Genomic DNA, 20,686 nt, shown 5'->3' on the forward strand with positions numbered 1-20,686 from the left:
GCAACAATCTAATGGAGACGATCAGAATCACATAACAGACCGCTTATTTAACCTACGAATATCCTGACCGGAATACTGGCCATTTTATGATTTTGTCTATACAGTAATTTAGAAGGGGACGATTGCAAAGGCAGTCGCCTAACACAGTTTAAATAAACCGAGTTCCAATATATATACATATATATATATATATATATATATATATATATATATATATATAATATATATAGCCCAATACCTTTAGGAAGAATAGTAGTGTGGTGTGCCTGATTCAGCAGTTCCATAACAAACATGGCATCCGTGGCTACTGCTACGGTCAGGGCAGCTAAAGGAAGACGACTGATACCTACTAGAGCAGCTCTTGTATTGGTAGGTAGAGAATAGGAAAGTAACGATGGCATCAATCTGAATTAGGTGCTCCCATTCTTATTACTAATTTTTCAATCTGGATTGTATCATAAACACTCCAATATGTGAACCTCGGGCTGATTAAGGTAGATAAGGGACCGAAATGCTCCCAAGGTTAACAGGGTGCTGTGTAAGCCAAAGAATGACATTTACTCTGTAACTCGACATTTTGCTCTGGATAGGGCTGTTCTGTGTAGTATAGATCATCAAAATTTTGCAAGGTTCGCAAGAGCCGATTACTCAACAGATTTTATGGGCCCTTCCCACATCCACTCCTGTTTTTTTGGGTAAAGTTCCAGTTTGTGGACACCACAGAAATAACCTAGGCTTGGAAGAAATCAGTGAAGTCATTATGTCTAGTAGAAGTGATTTTGAGTCAGGAAACATTGGAGCATTGCATTTTATGTTATGTAAGTAGATAATGAGAACAGGGGCTACGATGATGTGGGACAGTGGTTTAAAAGTATGGGAAAGGGTAAAAGCCTGGAATAGAGACATCACTATTTCAGGTTTGATGTCTTTGTTTTTCTTTTATGAATTCTTGGTCCTGGAATGAATGATATAGTAGTGTATGATTTTATTTCACCTTAAAATCTCCCTTTACATATAGATGAACTTGCTTGTTGTAGGATCATGAGGGCTAGGGAAGATATGGGTTGTGTGTGAGAGTAGGCGATAGAAGGTAAATGTAAGTAAAAATAAAGTAATGGTGTTTGAAAGGAAAGAGAGTGAAAGTATAGATTCTGTTAAATCCTATAGAGGGAAACAAGAAAGTGTACTAAGTTGTGCTTTGGATGTGAGGGGGGAAAATGCTGGGAGAAGTGAGAGAATTTAAGTATCTAGGAGCTGTCTTGAGTAAGTGTGGTGATGTGGAAGGAGATATAAGGGAGAGAGCAGCACAGGGTGAAAGAGTCAGTGGGTCTCTTAATAGAATTATGAAGGGTAGAGAGGATTAATGGCAGCAGAGTCCTCCCAATCTTGACTTATGCAGCTGAAACATGGACGTGGAAAGAGTCTTAGAGGTCAAGAATCCAGACTGTGGAAATGTGCCATTTGAGAAGAGCATGTGGTGTGATTAGATGGAATGGAGAAAGAAATGAAAGGGTGTATGAGGGATATAGTATGGCAGGGATTGCGAAGGGAGTGAATGTGGAGTGGTAGAATGGGTGAAACATAATACTTTGAGGTGGTTTTGGCTTGTGGATTGAATGCAAGACTGGGAGTTTACAAGAAGAGTGTATGATAGTACAATTAAAGAGCTTGGTGTGAGTGGAAGAGCAAGTGTGACATGAGCAAATAGGGTGGAGGAATACTGGAGGGAGAGAAATAGTGGAAGAATGTGTGAAATGGTTTATGCAAAGGAGGCATGTAAGGACAGGAATACGTGGAGACTTTTCCTGTGGCCAGCCTTTGATGGAAGTTCCTGGAGGGAATGGGTGTCAGAGATATAGATAGATAGATAGGTACTGCAAAATGAAATGTGAAAATTTAAGAATATGCTCTTTTAAAGTATAAAGAGAGCACTTGTGAAGGACAGAAAGTAGATAAAAACGAGTTGGAAAATTAGGATACAGAAAAATGGAGATAGGAGATGGGAAATAAAAAGAAAGCCTGGAAAGTTATCAGAAATGGAAGGAAGATGTAAAAGAAGATAATGGGCCATCACCTGTAATATTATATAAAATTATAATCAATGATATATGATTTATGCAGAGTAGAGGAGGAAGACAGGTTTTATTCCATAGAGCCCAGAATATTGAGAGGAAAGAAGGGAGCTGGAATTATAAATAGAAGAACAAAATCAGACAACTTGTTTAGAAAAGAGAATTCAGAAGATGTGAAAGAACTGATTTATAAACTTCAGAAAATAAAAGAGAGAAGACAGGAACAAAGACAACAAAAACATTATGTAAACAATTAAGGTATTCATAGCAGACCTGAGCACAGTAGATTTGATGCACCAACAGCAAAAGGAAGGTGCTTTCGGGAAGTTAAGACCCTTTGAAGTACATCTGAAGTAAACTGAATTGGAATTCTCGGTATCATTACATATTCTTATGAAAGGCATGCACAGTACCCTATTTATCTCTGCCATGTTTCTCTCTTTAATTGGTTATGTAAACAGTGAATTCAGATGTGTCAATAGATTTAAAATTTGGCATTGCAGGAGAGATCTCACCCATTAATACTAACCCTAAATTTAAGTAGACATTTTGTTTCGCAGGAATTCAGATTTTAGATGTTTTTGGACCAAGGATTTTCTGACGAGTTAGGTACATATCTGTGGAAGTTTTAAGGTTATGGTAGGCAGACAGAATAATTTAGGCAGGTAAAACATATTGTGTGGAATGTGGATGGCTTTTGAAACTCACTGGCTGTTTACATAAATAATTTTCCTGTGAAAAAAGAATGCTTCTCTTATCGCCTGCAGTTTGTAAAATGCAGTGAAGAGAAATAGGAGCAGGGCACTGGAATCCTTCCTTCCTGTGTTATCACTAAATGTAGGAACAGAGTGAGTCAAGCAAAGACTTCTCCTGAAGGTCATTCTCACTGCTACCTGACTAAGATGAGAATGGGCAAGCAGTAATAAAAAATGCTGAAAAGTATGTATTTTGTATTTGACTCTCATGATATATTTTTGTATGCAGCATTTGAAGGATTTGAAAAAAAAATTTCTTTAATTTCAGACACAGAGTGCTGTTCAGAAAGTTCGAGAATTATTAGACAAAAACCCAGAGGCAGTAAGTATCAAAATTTGTAAGCAGCATTTATAGATCTGGAGAAGGCATATGATAAGAGTTGATAGAGGTGCTTTGTGTAAGGCCTTAAGATTATATGGTATGAGAGGTAAGTGGCTAGAAGCAGTGAAAAGTTTTTACCAGGGATGTAAGGCATATGTACGAGTAGGAAGAGAGGAGAGTGATTGGTTCCCTGTGAATGTTGGTCTGAGGCAGGGGTGTGTGATATCCCCATGGTTGTTTAATTTGTTTATGGATAAGGTGGTTAGGGAGGTAAATGCAAGTGTTTTGGAGATAGGGGCAAGTATGTAGTCTGTTGGGGATGAGAAGGCATGGAAAGTAGTCAGTTGTTGTTCGCTGATGATACAGCGCTGGTGGCTGATTCAGGTGAGAAACTGCTGAAGTTAGCGACGTAGCACAAGGAAACAGATGAAAGAATGGCCCAGCCCACCCACATACACATGTATATACATAAATGCCCACACAGGCACATATACATACTTATACATTTCAATGTATACATACATACACATACACAGACATATACGTGTATGTATCTACATATTCATACGTGCTGCCTTCATCCATTTCCGTAACCACCTCGCCATATGTGAAATGGCACCCCTTCCCCCCATGTGTGCGCAAGGTAGCGCTAGGGAAAGACAACAAAGCTATCTATGGAGAGGTGATTATGTTTTCCTCAGTTGCACTCAGAAATTCTTATTGACCATTTCAAATTACCATTGTACACAAACTACTGTACAGCTGCAGTTCAGCATACTATCTATTTATCTATATATCTGATGCCTGTTTCCTCCCATTTAGGGGTAGGCCACAGCATGAGTCTCCACTTATCCCTCTCCTTACATGCCTCCCTCACATACACCAATCCATGCATTCTTCCACCATTTCTTTCCCTCCAGTAGTCCTCCACTGTATTTCCCCATGTCACAGGTGGTCTTCCCATCACACCAGCCCCTTTATATACTCTCCTTGTAAACTCCCCATTTTGCTTTTTTTCCACATGCCAAAACCTCCTCAAAGTATTATGTTTTACCTCCTCCTCTACCACTCCACAATTTATTCCCTTTTTATTCCATGCCGTACAAAATATCTCATACACCCCCTCATTTCTTTCTTCACTCCATCTAGTCATACCACATGCTCATCTCATATAGCTCATTTCCACAGCCTGGATACTTGACCTCTGTGACTCATTCTGCATGCATGTTTCAGGAGGACAGTGCTGTACCTAAATCCCTTCTTTAACCCCATACTTACACCCCTACTCTTCATTATTATATTAAGGGACCCAATGACTCTATCCTGTGCTTTTCTCTCTCAGCTTTCCTTCCTTATTGTTATACATACCCAAGATCACTCCTAGATACTTAAATTCTCTCAGCTCTTTTACCCTTTATCTCCCCATATCAGTAACACAGTAAGTACTTTTTCTTCTTTTACTGTATATGGCTGTGCAAAATCTGTTTCCTTTCAAACACCAGTTTTACTTTTACTTGCATTTTTTTTCAATCACTTTTGCTTCAACACATCATAAAAAACACAACCTTCTGCAACTCCTCTTCACTCTTGCTCGGCAAACAACACAGCATCATCTGCAGACAGGCTTGTTACTATTCACCATACCTCACCACCATACTCCATCTCTGCACCCCTATCCCTAATTTTGCTTTTTCTTCTCTTCAACAGCATTTGTAATCTTATCCATCTACCATGCATTTCCCTTTTTATTCTTATTTTTCACAACCTTGTATCCAACTATTAATTTACATATGACTGCATCCTAATATTTATTGCTCTTTCATCTAAACTATATGTCACCCTCCTTGCATTCTTTCTGATTTGTCTTCTCACTTGCCAGCACTTTTACTTTTCCATTCCTCCCAGAATGGCATTACATTTGAAACATTGAAACTCATGGTGAACTTCCTCAAGGAACAGTTCTTTATGAAACCCTCTTCAGTCTCTTCCTCTGCAACCTTCCGTTACCTCTACAAAACTACAATTTGAAGGTTCTTTCATGTACAGATGACGTCACAGTCATAACAATGCCCTAACACCACAGTAGCAGCTATGAACGTGAAGCACTACATTACAGAGTTTGAAGAGTGGTTCATCAAGAATAGAATGTCTGCATCTACACAGAAGTCTTTAGTCACAGTTTTAACCCCGGACAGAAATGAATCCAGCTCACACCCTTCAGTCACCTTGAATGGACAGTCTCCCCCACTGAACAGATCACCAACCATTCCAGGGATCATGTATAACACACATGACATTCAGTCCCCACGCCAGTAACTTTAATACAAAGGGAACACTTACTAACTGCCCTCAGAACATTAACTGATACCAGAATTATACACATCCAGGCCCCACAGATGTTTCACTTGCTCTGGTTCAGTCCATTGATGGCATGTTGACCCCAGTATACCACATTGTTCCAATTCACACCATTCCGTGCATGCCTTTCACCCTCCTGCATGTTCAGGCCCTGATCTCCCCAAATTTTTTTCACTCCATCCTTCCACCTCCATTTTGGTCACCCACTTTTCCTTGTTCCCTCCACTTCTGAAACATATGTCCTCTTTGTCACTTTCCTCGCTCATTTTATCCATATATCCAAACCGTTTCAACACCCCCTCTTCTGCTATCTCAACCAACCACACTTTTTATTACCACACATCTCCCTTACCCTTTCATTATTTACTCGATTAAACCACCTCACACCACATATTATCCTCAGACATTTCATTTCCAGCACATTCATTCTCCTCCACACAACCCTATCAATAGGCCATTTCTTGCAACCATGTAATGTTGTTGAAACTACTATTCCTTCTCACATACTCATTTTTGCTCTCCAATCAGAATATCTAGAGACAAACTGTCTGCTGGCAAATATTAGAATAGCTTTCAAGTATAAGGATAAAGAAATATTTAGCAAGTTTATTCACATTTCATGTTATGTCCTCTCAGAATGCTGTCCACTGTCCACTATGTCTGTCTTTTTTAAACTTAAAAGTTACCCCTCAGTCTTTTCTATTTCAGGGTGGGTAAATTAAAGCCTTTCCCTGTAGCTTTGTTCTCTTAATTTTGGTACTATCTTTGTGCATCTTTAAGTGCATTTACCAACCCTGAGAAGTATATTCTTGTTTTGGCCATATGTAAAATGTGAATAAACATGCTAAATAATTTCTTTATCCTTATACTTGAAAATTATTCTAATATTTGCCAGCAGACTGGTTGTCTCTTTAGATATTCTTCTGATGTGGGACTCACAACAGGTTAGGAACGATGTTTACTCCCAAGTCCTAACACACACAATCTTGAAGTTTGCTTTCTGCAAGGTGATAACTCTCTCTATTGAGGTTATTTTTGCTTTGTCCCAACCTCATTACATTGCATTTGCTTGAGAGAGAGAGAAAAAAGGAAAGGTTGAGTGCGCTCGAGGATTGCTTGTGATTGGGAACGTGTTGGATATTTGATTATTTGTCCCAGAGCATTAAGGATGGAGAAAGAAAAGGCCTTGGCTTTTCCAGGATCATTCCAGGCTACCCTGACCAATTCTTGTGGTACACAGTGAATTGAAATCTCCTGTTTAGAGGATTTCAACACATGGGTATGAAGATAGCTGTGCCTTAGGGTAGTAAGTCAAATAGTTGAAGAGTTGTACATAGTTGAAGGAATTAGGTTGGAAATATAGGCAACATAAATGCAGAGTTATAGGGGGTAGAGAAATTTTAAGTCTGATGGAATCAAAGTTAGGAGACTCAAGATCCAAGAGGTAAGCAATTGAAAGTTTTGTATAACTGTAGGCACAAACACCACCCTTGGAACTGAAATGATGATGGAGATTAAAGTTAAATCTCTAATGTGTAGAAGGGAAGAAGCTTTGGACTGTTGGTTTTCATAGAAAAGATCAGAGTAGAAAGTGGATATATGGTGGTCAACAGAGGGAAGGTCATACTTGAGACTCAGATGTTGAAGAAATGAATAAAGAAGGGTTTCAGTTGCTTAATGTTAGTCAAGGGCTTTGGGAATAATTAACCTGAATGCTTGGTTAGTTAGGATATTCACTGTGTGTATCAATCATGGTGAGGTTCTTAAGGATTGGTGTAGTGCATGTATTCTGCTATTTTTAAAGGCAGTGGATACAAAGGTGAGTGTTAAAACTAACAGAGGTATAAATTTTGATTTTACCTGGTAAGTTGTATGGGAAAATAGTGATTTGAGAGGTTGGAGGCATGTACAGAGAGCATCAGATTGGGGGAACGGTGTGGTTTCAGAAGTGGTAAAGGATGTGTGGATCAGGTGTTTGGTTTAAAGAATGTATGTGAGAAACAGAAGGATGTGTATGTGGCATGGTGTTGGAGGAAATCTGCTAGAAGTGGAAAAGTTTTTGTCAAGGGTGTAAGGCATTTGTATGAGTAGGAAGAGAAGAGAGTGAGTGGTTCCAAGTGAAGGTTGATCTATGGCACTGTGAGTTGGTAATCTCACCATGGCGGTTTTGTTTGTTTATGGATAGGGTGGGTAGTGAGGAAGGTAAATGCAAGAGTCTTGGAGATAGAGGCAAAAGTACGGTCTGTAGGGGAGGAGGAGGCCTGGGAAGTGTCACTTGTTTGATGATGACACAGCACTGGTTGCAGATTTGATTGAGAAACTGCAGAAGTTGGTGGCTAAATTTGGGAGAGTTTTTGAAAGGAGGATGTTGAGGATAATGCGTATAAAAGCAATGTTAAAGTTTAGTAGGGTAGAGAGACTGGGTCTTTGGATTTTGAGTTTTAATGGTGAAAAATTGAAGGAAGTTAAGTGTTTTAAATACCTGGTAGTGGAAATAGCAGTGAGTGGAACCGTAGAAACAAGTGAGTCATAGGATGTGTAAGGGGGTAAAGGTTCTGGGAGCATTAAAGGTGTGGAAAGAGAGGTTGTCATTAGGTAGGGCAAAAAAGGGTATGTATGAAAGTATAATGGTCCCAACAATGTTGTATGGATGCAAAGCATGGGCTGAAGACGAGTATATGCGGAGGAGGGTGGAAGTGTTGGAAATGAAATGTTTGAGGACAGTAAGTGGTGTGAGGTGGTTTGATTGAATAAGTAATAAAAGGGTAAGAGAAAGATATGATGATAAAAAGAGTGTTTGAGAGAGCTGAAGGGGATGTGCTGAAATGGTTTGGATATATGGAGAGAATGAGTGAGGATAGGTTGCAAAAGAAGAAATATGTTTCAGAAGTGGAGGGGACAAGAAGTTGGAGTTAAAACGATTTTGAGTGAACTGGGCCTGAACATGCAGGATGGTAAAAAGCAAGCATGGGATAGAGTGAATTGGGACAATGTAGTTAACTTGGGTTGATGTGTTATCAGTGGACTAAACCAGGGCATGTGAAGCACATGGGGGTAAACTATGGAAAGGTCTCTGGGGTCTCGTTGTGGATTGGAGGCTGTGGTTTCAGTTCATAGCACATGACAGCTAGAGAGTGGATATAAGCAAATGTGGCTTTCTTTCATGCCCCTGGTACTACCTTGTTAATGTAGAAAATGGTAATTAAGTAAGAAAAAAAAGATTGTGACACGGGAAAGAAAATAATTAACTGATTGTATTTCCAAACTGTTTCATTCAGATACATTTAAAAATGTTTTGGTTGTCATTTTTCAGTATCATTTAGATATTTTTTTAACATTTCATAATTTTATATTGCTGACACACAATCACCAAGACATTATTATGTTTCACCTTAACCCTCAATTTTTTTTTCTTCAGATTGTTGTAAGATGATTTAAGATAGCAAGTAGGATAAAGATGTATCTCTTGTTCAAAGCAGTAAATATAACAAGATTTAACTTTTCTCTGCTTAAAGTGATGAGATTGTGTAAATCTTACTAGGTTTATTCCTGCACAGGTTGGCTTGAAGGTGGGTGTGCGCCAGAGAGGTTGTAATGGATTGAGTTATACCTTAGATTATGCCAGAGAAAAGGGAAAATTTGATGAAGAAGTCCAGCAAGATGGTAAGCATTACCTGAATTACTCTGTAGTGCACAGCATATTTGCTTCTCTGGTATTCTTTACAAAGGGAGTAGAATTTTTTTTTATCTAAGTTAAGAAAGAAATGAGATTACTTAATTTTCACTAAAATTTCATGCTTTGTTTAGATGTTAAATGATGTATTGTGTACACTCTTGTTATACAAGGGTCGGCCAAACTACAGCTTTGCAGCCACTTGTTAAAATGAAACAGTTTTACTATGAGGGAGGGAAAGCATTGGGAAGGTGATTCACCAGTACGAAGTACATAATCAGAATTGCAGGCCTTTAAGTTTTCCCTCAAGATTTTTTTTTTAAAGTTAAGGTAATGAGATTGTACTAAGTTTCTTATGACCATGCATGAGTTTGATTGTAAAGTGACATCCATAGAACATCTGATAGAGGGGTAAGCATTGTGGCTTCAGGAAAGGGAGGGGGTATTTGGACCAAATGTTTGCTTTTTTTGAATTGTGCAAAAAATACTTGGAGAAAGAATGAATTGCATTAGTTATATATGGATCTGGAGAAAGCATATGATAATGTTGACCAAGAGGCCTTGTAGAAGGTGTTACAAATATTTAAAATAATTGGAGAGTTACTAAATGCAGAGTAGTTTACTGGGAGAGTTAGGCATGTGCGTTGAGTAGCAAAGGAGGATGTGAGTGATCTGCATCAAGAGGGTGATGTCAGTATGGATGTTTAATCTATTCATGGATGAGGTGGTGATTAAGGCAAATGCAAAGGTCTTGGAGTTAGTGGTAGATTTGTATGCTGATTTTGGGGTTGGAGACACAGAAGGTGAGTTACTTGCTGTTTGCAGATGACATGATTCTTGTGCCGGACTCAGAAAGAAACTGTAGAGGTTGGTGCTTGAGCATGAGAGAGTTGGGCAAAGGAAGAAATTGAGAGTAAGTGATCAAGGTGTAACAGGGAGATGAGATAAGATGGTTTAAGTGTGAATTTGATTGGGGAGACCCTGGAAGAAATGCACATATTCTCATTCACATCTAAATATCCCATGACCCCAATTTATACCCTGATGTGCCACATTACACATTCTTGCATTTAAATCACTTATACACAGTGTAACAAATATTTTTTTTCTCCTGGGTAATAAGTGTTGTTTTCTAATTGATTATGTCTAAACAGTATAGAAAATGGCTATTATTCCCTTAAAACTTTGGTTTTGTGATCAGGACAGGGATAGTTTGAAATTTACCTATTTTCCAGAACATTCCAATAGATTCAGTGCTGAGAAGCTGGTATATAAGTTTCCAGTAATACAGATAGTAGCATTTCAGTTTATATCTAGTTGCCTTAGTGGATTCATATACATACATTTTTCTGAGATGGCATCTAGAGGCTGCAAGCGTCAGGCAGATGCATTTTTCTGTCATCCCAAGGCTGCACGCATCCAGCAGATGCCAAGTTGTCAAAACAAAGGAGAAAGTACTCCTTGGCAGCATCAGCTAAGATGTGCAAGTCCTACAAGGCATATTTCGGCATGCTTGTCAGGAATCAATACAAATTTTGGGAACCTTATTTCACCTGCAAGCACTGCAAAGAAACTGGAAGGTAAGATAGACAATTGTAGCTCATTTGGATGGTGGAATTTTGTTACAAGATTTTTTTGGAATTTTTACATTTTTAGTGATATTGAAAAAACTATCATATGTGGAATATGTTGAGAGAGTTTCTTACACAATAGTCATGGGTGAAATAAATTTATAAACAAATATATAATTTTTTTCATGATCACCCATTTTATATTGTTCTTTTGCAGGATGATACAGCGGGGAAAAGAGAGCCATGAAGTTTACTATCCCAAGAATTTGGCAGAAACCCACTGACCACCCAAGCAATTGCTACTTCTGCATGGTGGAGCCTTGCAAATGTTGGACTGGCAAGACTGCACCTGCTATCACATATCCGGACATTCCATTCTCCATTGCCCTGGTGCCACATGGCCCTGAGCTTCCCACATCCACTCCTCTGGAGAGAAAGCAGCCATCGTCAGAACAGACCAGGAAGTCAGAGGGGGAGGAAGACGTTGTAGATCTAGATCACAATTTCAGAGTTGCAATAAGGAGAGAAACCGATACTATCCCAGTCAAAAAGACCTCAACAACGTGATCAGAGATATTGGTCTCATAAAGTCCAGTGCTTAGCTTTTGATATCTAGGCTCAAGCAGTTGAACTTGAAGGATGAAAGTGTGCAAATTGCAAGTCAGAGGAAGTGTCACCTGGGTTTTTCCAGTCAAGATGGGCTCTGCTTCTGCCACAGTCTAACCAGTCTGTTCGAGGCAATTGGATCACTAGTAACCCGAATGAGTGGTGCTCTTTATTGATAGCTCATCCAAGAGCCTCAAAGCCATGTTGCTCCATAATAGGAACAAACACCCATCTCTTCCAAGGCGGTTTTACCAAGTTTCCTTGCTTTCTTTGCGTTTGGCATGGCAGGGACACCATGGCACACTACCACAGGTGGGACTGGCCACAGCAGACCAAATTCTGTGTGGGGATGAACAACGTCAGGTGGCAGCCACTGGTAGACCCCTGAAGGTGTTGCTACCACCACTGCACATAAAATTAGGCCTTATGAAAGAATTTGTCACAGCTTTAGATAAGGAGTCTGCAGCCTTCAACTACCTTCAAGACTTCTTCCCAAAGCTATCTGAGGCAAAGGTCAAAGCCAGTGTCTTTGTTGGACTTTAGATAAAGGTCCTGGAGTACAATGAATTCCCCAAGAAGCTCACTAGGAAGGAGAAAGAAGTTTGGTACAGCTTTATCACGGTGGTTCAGGGCTTCCTGGCCTATCTCAAAGCCGAAAACTATGTGGAGCTGATTGAGACTATGGTGAAGAACTACAGCAAATTGGGCTGCAGGATAACCCTCAAAGTCCTTATCCTTGATGCTCATCTATGTAAATTCAAGGAGAACATGGAAGCATATTTGGAGGAGCAAGGTGAGCACTTCCACCAGGATATGCTGGACTTTGAACACTGCTACTAAGGAACATATAATGAGAACATGTTGGGAGATTATATTTGGAGTCTGATTTGTGAAAGTGATTTACAGGACAATTGTAAATCTTGAAAAACTTTCAGTTCAAAATCTTGTCTTCACTTTTGTTTAACATTAGGGTAAATACATGTTGATTTTGATTCATATGTTGTTTTTCTCTGCAAATGAAAATGTGCAAATTTGCCTGTTGTCCAATTGGAAATAGATAAATTTCAAAATATCACTATCATGTTCACAATTTCAATGTATGAAGGGAACAATAGCCATTTCTCTACTTTTATGCATAAGCAATTTAAAAATAACACTTACTACTCAGGAACAAAAATTGTGTTACACAGTTACCTAATTTGTAGCATGAATACTAACACTCAGGAACAAAAATTGTAGAACACAGTTACCTGATTTGTAGCGTGAATACTGCTGACTTGTTCACTCACCTCCAAAAACACCAGCATCTCAACACCCTCCTCATGGCCAAGTGCATAATCACTAATAAATGACCCATCTCTCGCACCCCAATTTCATCTTTACTCTCGTCATTCTGGAGCTCATTCCCTTACACTCTGTCACACATTCCCGCAAGTCCTACTTGATCAGAATTGTTACCCTTCCAGAAATTTTTCCCTCACTCCAACCCCAACACTACCCCTGAGACATTCCCAAGTCATATTCAGATCCTTTTTATTTCTGTATTTGTGATTGATGCCATTTTTAGAATCACACGCACGGTCCATTTACACATATATTTACACGTTTTTTTTTTCAACACATGTGGGATTAAGTTTGAAATAACACAGTCATCTTGGGGCTGGCAGTGTGATGTTATGGCTTTTCCGGTGCCGTGCAAGAAGCATGCATATGCATGGCATGGATGTAGTCATGGAGTGCTATAGTAGTTTGTGCTGCAGTATACTATATATTGCAAGTGTTTTGCCCCCTGCATATGGCACCAAAGTGTCTTTTAAGTTTTCTTGGTGCTAAGAAGTGTGAGGCCATCACCATTATGGTTAAAATTGATGTGCTCAGAAATTATGAGAGAGGTTAATGAACAACTAATATTAAGCATACCTTTGGACTTAGTCTTATTTTATGGATTGTGATAGTGCAGAGAAGATCAAGGAAAGTGCGGTGGAATGCAAATCAGTGCATCTAAGACTTTGTCTTCCCAAAGCTTGATTAAGGAGAAAATTAAAAGAATGTTGAGCACATGGATCGAACACCAAACTCATGAAAATATTTCCACCAGCATCCTTGTGGTGCAATCAAAAGTCCAGAGTTTATAGTGACTTAGAAGTAGAAGAAGGAGCAACAAAGATATTTCAAGCAAGTCTTAGTTCGTTCACAGATTTTAGGAAACACCATTATTTCCACAACAATGAGAAGCAATGAGAATTTATTATCAAGGATGTAAGGCATGTGTATGAGTAGGAAGAGGAGAGTGATTGGTTCCCAGTGAAGGTCAATCTGCGGCAGGGATGTATGATGTCCCTACGGTTGTTTAATTTGTTTATGGATGGGGTGGTTAGGAAGGTAAATGCAAGAGTTCTGGAGAGAGGGGAAATATGCAGTCTATTGGGGATGAGAGGGCCTGGGAAGTGAGTCAGTTTTTGTTCGCTGATGATACAGCTCTGGTGGCTGATTTGAGTGAAAGTGCAGAAGTTGGTGACTGAGTTTGGAAAAGTATGTGAAAGGAGAAAGTTGAGAGTAAATGTGAGTAAGGGCAAGGTTATTAGATTTAGCAGGGTTGAGGGACAAGTTAGATGAGATGTAAGTTTGAATGGAGAAAAATTTAAGGAAGTGAAGTGATTTAGATATCTGGGAGTGGACTTAGCAGTGAATGGAGCCATGGAATCAGAAGTGAGTCACAGGGTAGGGGAGGGGGGCAAAGGTTCTGGGATTGATGAAGAATGTGTGGAAAGAGAGAATGTTATCTCGGACAGCAAAAATGGGTATGTTTGAAGGTATAGTAGTTCCAACAATATTATATGGTTGCAATCCATGGGCCATAGATAGGGTTGTATGGAGGAGGGTGGATGTGTTGGAAATGAAATGTGGTGTGAGGTAGTTTGATCAAGTAAATAATAAAGGGTAAGAGAGATGTTTGGTAATAAAGAGTGTGGTTGACAGAGCAGGAGAGTGTGTGTTGAAATGGTTTGGACATGTGGAAAGAATTTGTGAGGAAAGGTTGACAAAGGGGATATATGTTTCAGAGGTGGAGGAAACAAGAAGTGGGAGACCAAATTGGAGGTGGAAGGATGAAGTGAAAAAGATTTTGAGCAATCGGGGCCTGAACGTGCAGGAGGGTAAAAAGTGTTCAAGGAATAGAGTGAATTGGAATGATGTGGAATACCAGGGTCAACATGCTCTCAATGGACTGAACCAGGGCATGTGAAATGTCTGGGGTAAACCATGGAAAGGTCTGTAGAAGTAGATAGGGATTTCTGGTTTCCATGCATTGCACATGAGAGCTGGAGACTGAGTGTGAACAAATGTGGCCTTTTTTTTGTTAGTTTTCCTGGTGCTACCTCGCTGGAGGGGGGAGGGGGATGACATTTCATATGTGGCAGAATGGCGACAGGAATGGATGAAGGCAGCAAGTATGAATATGCACATGTATATATGTTTGTGTATGTATACGTTGAAATGTATATGTATGTATATGTGCATTTATTTACATACATGTGTATGTGGATGGGTTGGGCCATTCCTCGTATGTTTCCTTGTGCTACCTTGTTGACACGGGAGATGGTGAATAAGCATAATGAATAAAAATAATAATTATTTTTTTTCATTATACTTTGTCGCTGTCTCCTGCATTAGTGAGGTAGTGCAAGGAAACAGACAAAAGAATGGCCCAACCCACACACATACACATGTATATACATACACGTCCACACACATGCACATACACATACCTATACATCTCAATGTATACATATATATATACACACTCAGACATATACATATATACACACATACATAATTCATAGTCTGCCCTTATTCATTCCCACCACCACACATGAAATGACAGCCCCCTCCCCACGCATGTGCGCGAGATAGCGCTAGAAAAAGACAACAAAGGCCACGTTCGTTCACACTCTAGCTGCCATGTATAATGCACTGAAACCACAACTCCCTTTCCACATCCAAGCCCCACAAAACTTTCCATGGTTTACCGCAGATGCTTCACATGCCTTGGTTCAATCCATTGACAGCACGTTTACCCTGGTATACCACATTGTTCCAATTCACTCTATTCCTTGCACGCCTTTCACCCTCCTGCATGTTCAGGCCCCGATCACTCAAAATCTTTTTCACTCCATCTTTCCAACTCCAATTTGGTCTCCCACTTCTCCTCGTTCCCTCCACCTCTGACACATATATCCTCTTTGTCAATCTTTCCTCACTCATTCTCTCCATGTGACCAAACCATTTCAAAACACCCTCTTCTGCTCTCTCAACCACGCTCTTTTTATTACCACACATCTCTCTTACGCTTTCATTACTTACCCGATCAAACCACCTCACACCACATATTGTCCTCAAACATCTCATTTCCAGCACATTCACCTTCCTCTGCACAACTCTATAGCCAACACCTCGCAACCATATAACTTGGTCGGAATCACTATTCCTTCAAACATACCCATTTTTGCTTTCCAAGATAATGTTCTCAACTTCCATACATTTTTCAACGCTCCCAGAACTTTCACCCCCTCCCCCACCCTATGATTCACTTCCGCTTCCATGGTTCCATCCGCTGCCAAATCCACTCCCAGATATCCAAAACACTTCACTTCCTCCAGTTTTTCTCCATTCAAACTTACCTCCCAATTGACTTGTCCCTCAACCCTACTGTACCTAATAACCTTGCTCTTATTCACATTTACTCTCAGCTGTCTTCTTTCACACATTTACCAAATTCAGTCACCAGCTTCTGCAGTTTCTCACCCGAATCAGCCACCAGTGCTGTATCATCAGCAAACAACAACTGACTCACTTCCCAAGCTCTCTCATCCACGACAGACTGCATACTTGCCCCTTTCCAAAACTCTTGCATTCACCTCCCTAACAACCTCATCCATAAACAAATTAAACAACCATGGAGACATCACACACCCCTGCCGCAAACCAACATTCACTGAGAACCAATCACTTTCCTCTCTTTCTACATGTACACATGCCTTACATCCTCAATAAAAACTTTTCACTGCTTCTAACAACTTGCCTTCCATACCATATATTCTTAATACCTTCCACAGAGCATCTCTATCAACTCTATCATATGCCTTCTCCAGATCCATGAATGCTACATACAAATCCATTTGCTTTTCTAAGTATTTCTCACATACATTCTTCAAAGCAAACACCTGATCCACGCATCCTCTACCACTTCTGTAACCACACTGCTCTTCCCCAATCTGATGCTCTGTATATGCCTTCACCCTCTCAATCAATACCCTCCCATATAATTTCCCAGGAATACTCAACAAACTTGCACGTCTGTAATTTGAGCACTCACTTTTATTCCCTTTGCCTTTGTACAATGGCACTATGCAAGCATTCCGCCAGTCCTCAGGCACCTCACCATGAGTCATACGTACATTAAATAACCTTACCAACCAGTCAACAATACAGTCACCCCCTTTTTAATAAATTCCACTGCAAGACCATCCAGACCTGCTGCCTTGCTGGCTTTCATTTTCCGCAAAGCTTTTACTACCTCTTCTCTGTTTACCTCGACCAAAACACCCTATATCTGCCACTCTTATCATCAAACACATTCAACAAACCCTCAAAATACTCACACCATCTCCCTCTCACATCACCACTACTTTTTATCACCTCCCCATTTGCCCCCTTCACTGATGTTCCCATTTGTTCCCTTGTCTTACGCACTTTATTTACCTCCTTCCAAAACATCTTTTTTATTCTCCCTAGAATTCAATGATATTCTCACCTCAATTCTACTCTCACCTCAACTCTCATTTCACCTCTTGCACCTTTCTCTTGACCTCCTGCCTCTTTCTTTTATACATCTCCCAGTCAATAAAAATGATATATAGGTATATCTTTCATACTTGATTCCCATTTCCTGCCATAGGTAGGGTGAGGAGGCAAAAGTTTTGGGTGCAGTAAATTCTGTGGAAAGAGAGGTCACTACCGTTAAGGGCAAAGATAGGTATGTTTGATGATGTAGTAGTCTTGTCAGTGCTATATGGATATGAGGCAAGGGCCTTTGACAGAAATGTAAAGGATACTGAAAGAATTCTTTTAAAGGAGTGTAAAGTATAAAGAAATATTTTGTAGAGGATATATGTCATGCATATGCTGGTCTGTGAATGGAATGATTAATTCTTAATTCATAAGGAAAAAAAATGTTCTGATTATTCCACGTTGTCATATAAGAAATATTTCAGCACTTTCGTGTACTAAGGTTTATTTAATAAAGGAAATTAATGGGTGAAGGGTAGCAAAAACTCATTTACACACCTAAAGGAGTAAACATGATAATTACCATATTTTGTTTGTCACTTTGAGAGAGTGAATTACAAGCCTTTTCTTGTGACTGTCTTTGGTGTGAAAATTTGATAATTTTCAGGCATTTGTATTTTGAAAGATTTCTTACATACTTTACTTTTCTGCCCTGGGAGTGTAAGGAGTATTAAGCTTTTTATTTCTGTGATAGGGTTGATGGTTGATTATTGAGTGGTTTGGGTAGGAGGGGTTTAGTATTGTTGCAGAAGACTGAGAGTCAAACATATTGAAGTAAGATTGTATTTGACTTATTTTAGTATTGTTGTACAGGTATTGAATGTTTATGGGTGAAAGACAGGATAATGTTTTCATGCAGTTTATAAATTAGTATGGACTTTGAAAAATTCACATTTAATATATATTTTTAATTGCAGGTGTTCGTGTAATCATTGACAAGAAAGCCCAGCTAACACTGCTAGGTACAGAAATGGATTATGTAGAGAATAAATTGGCATCAGAATTTGTCTTCAACAATCCAAATATAAAGGGAACTTGTGGTTGTGGTGAGAGCTTCTCAATTTAATATGAATTCATATAGAACTATAGTTGGATGTAATGAATTTAATTTTCAATGTTAAATGAATAATAAAATGGTTCAACTGATTATGCATATTGTGTAAGAACCATTTTAGGAGCAGAGTAAGACATTTAAGTTTTGGTTTTGTGTGATTTTACCAAGAAGTACTAAGTACTTTCTTGTTTCAACCTGACTACCTAATAGTATAAGTTGATCATCATACTTGGATTATTTAAGGCTAGGCAGAGGATAAATAAAAAATATTGGACTGACCATTCATGTGCAAGTTAGGTTTGGTACTGTCCTTTGAGAAGTGTAAAACACTGACCATATGAGCTGGCCATTATCCTCGTAGTTTTACTATAAGCCAGTAGGAATGCTTGTGATGTTTACATTTTGATTTATAAGTATTATTTGATTTTGTTTGGAAAAGTGTTTGTTGTAATGGTTTAACAAAACCAGTCCTGAAGCATGTTTCAGGGAATAGCATTACCAAAGGGTTTACAGTAATATTACTTGACATTATGAGTTTTAAGATATTGAAGATTAATAAAGATAAAAAATTTATTTTCTTTTATTTGTAAATACAAATAGACATATGTAAATATTTTATGAAATAAACATTAATATATTATTCTTTATCATTAAACCATGTAATCACAGTCATAGGTATACTTAAATGGTACAGTTCCATTTTGAGTGAACATGAATGCTTAATGCAAATCACTGTTCTTGAGATCAGAGCCTCATTTTTATATGAAAGTCATGTATTAAGCACTCCTGCTTGAGATTGTATTAGGCATCAGAGTCCATACCAATTAATTTCTTTGAATTTTTTATTTTTTATTATACGTTGTCGCTGTTTCCCGCATTTGCGAGGTAGCGCAAGGAAACAGACGAAAGAAATGGCCCAACCCCCCCCCATACACATGTATATACATACGTCCACACACGCAAATATACATACCTACACAGCTTTCCATGGTTTACCCCAGACGCTTCACATGCCTTGATTCAATCCACTGACAGCACGTCAACCCCGGTATACCACATCGCTCCAATTCACTCTATTCCTTGCCCTCCTTTCACCCTCCTGCATGTTCAGGCCCCGATCACACAAAATCTCTCACTCCATCTTTCCACCTCCAATTTGGTCTCCCTCTTCTCCTCGTTCCCTCCACCTCCGACACATATATCCTCTTGGTCAATCTTTCCTCACTCATTCTCTCCATGTGCCCAAACCACTTCAAAACACCCTCTTCTGCTCTCTCAACCACGCTCTTTTTGTTTCCACACATCTCTCTTACCCTTACGTTACTCACTCGATCAAACCACCTCACACCACATATTGTCCTCAAACATCTCATTTCCAGCACATCCATCCTCCTGCGCACAACTCTATCCATAGCCCACGCCTCGCAACCATACAACATTGTTGTAACCACTATTCCTTCAAACATACCCATTTTTGCTTTCCGAGATAATGTTCTCGACTTCCACACATTCTTCAAGGCTCCCAGAATTTTTGCCCCCTCCCCCACCCTATGATCCACTTCCGATTCCATGGTTCCATCCGCTGCCAGATCCACTCCCAGATATCTAAAACACTTCACTTCCTCCAGTTTTTCTCCATTCAAACTCACCTCCCAATTGACTTGACCCTCAACCCTACTGTACCTAATAACCTTGCTCTTATTCACATTTACTCTTAACTTTCTTCTTCCACACACTTTACCAAACTCAGTCACCAGCTTCTGCAGTTTCTCACATGAATCAGCCACCAGCGCTGTATCATCAGCGAACAACAACTGACTCACTTCCCAAGCTCTCTCATCCCCAACAGACTTCATACTTGCCCCTCTTTCCAAAACTCTTGCATTTACCTCCCTAACAACCCCATCCATAAACAAATTAAACAACCATGGAGACATCACACGCCCCTGCCGCAAACCTACATTCACTGAGAACCAATCACTTTCCTCTCTTCCTACACGTACACATGCCTTACATCCTCGATAAAAACTTTTCACTGCTTCTAACAACTTTCCTCCCACACCATATATTCTTAATACCTTCCACAGAGCATCTCTATCAACTCTATCATATGCCTTCTCCAGATCCATAAATGCTTCTTTGAATGTGAAATATAAAATAACGAGCCAATATCATTATAATTAAAAAATTCTGTTCTTTTGACTAAAGTCACTGTCACATGCAAAAATTCCAGGTTGCTTATATTCAATACCTGCTGAGAGAATATAAGAAACCCTACAGATATTAAGATCTCTGGAAAAAATATTTACTGGAAGAACAATCAGGCTCTCATTCTTTGTCAGCTAGAGATACCCAAGTCTCTTCATGCTAGCTAGACACTGCAGTGGACTGCACAGCCAAATAAAAAGGCCAACTAGCATTACATACT

General features: G+C 39.3%; 1 protein-coding gene across 1 annotated transcript; it reads left to right on the forward strand.

Annotated features, from left to right (window-relative positions):
• The first annotated feature begins 265 nt into the window (after positions 1–265).
• MagR (Iron-sulfur cluster assembly 1 homolog MagR) lies at positions 266–18,896 on the forward strand. Its single transcript, XM_071677719.1, has 4 exons — positions 266–369; positions 3,096–3,149; positions 9,065–9,170; positions 18,122–18,896. The coding sequence occupies exons 1-4, from the start codon at positions 292–294 to the stop codon at positions 18,268–18,270; spliced, it is 387 nt and encodes a 128-aa protein (XP_071533820.1). The 5' UTR covers positions 266–291; the 3' UTR covers positions 18,271–18,896.
• Positions 18,897–20,686: the final 1,790 nt, after the last annotated feature.

Source organism: Panulirus ornatus, chromosome 2, assembly GCF_036320965.1.
Source record: "Panulirus ornatus isolate Po-2019 chromosome 2, ASM3632096v1, whole genome shotgun sequence".
Taxonomy (NCBI): Eukaryota; Metazoa; Arthropoda; class Malacostraca; order Decapoda; family Palinuridae; genus Panulirus; species Panulirus ornatus.

Coding starts and splice junctions, on each gene's coding strand:
- MagR (XM_071677719.1), top strand. CDS start 292: ATGGCATCCGTGGCTACTGCTACGGTCAGGGCAGCTAAAGGAAGACGA. Junction 370..3,095: donor CTAGAGCAGCTCTTGTATTG/GTAGGTAGAGAA, acceptor CTTTAATTTCAG/ACACAGAGTGCTGTTCAGAA. Junction 3,150..9,064: donor TAGACAAAAACCCAGAGGCA/GTAAGTATCAAA, acceptor ATTCCTGCACAG/GTTGGCTTGAAGGTGGGTGT.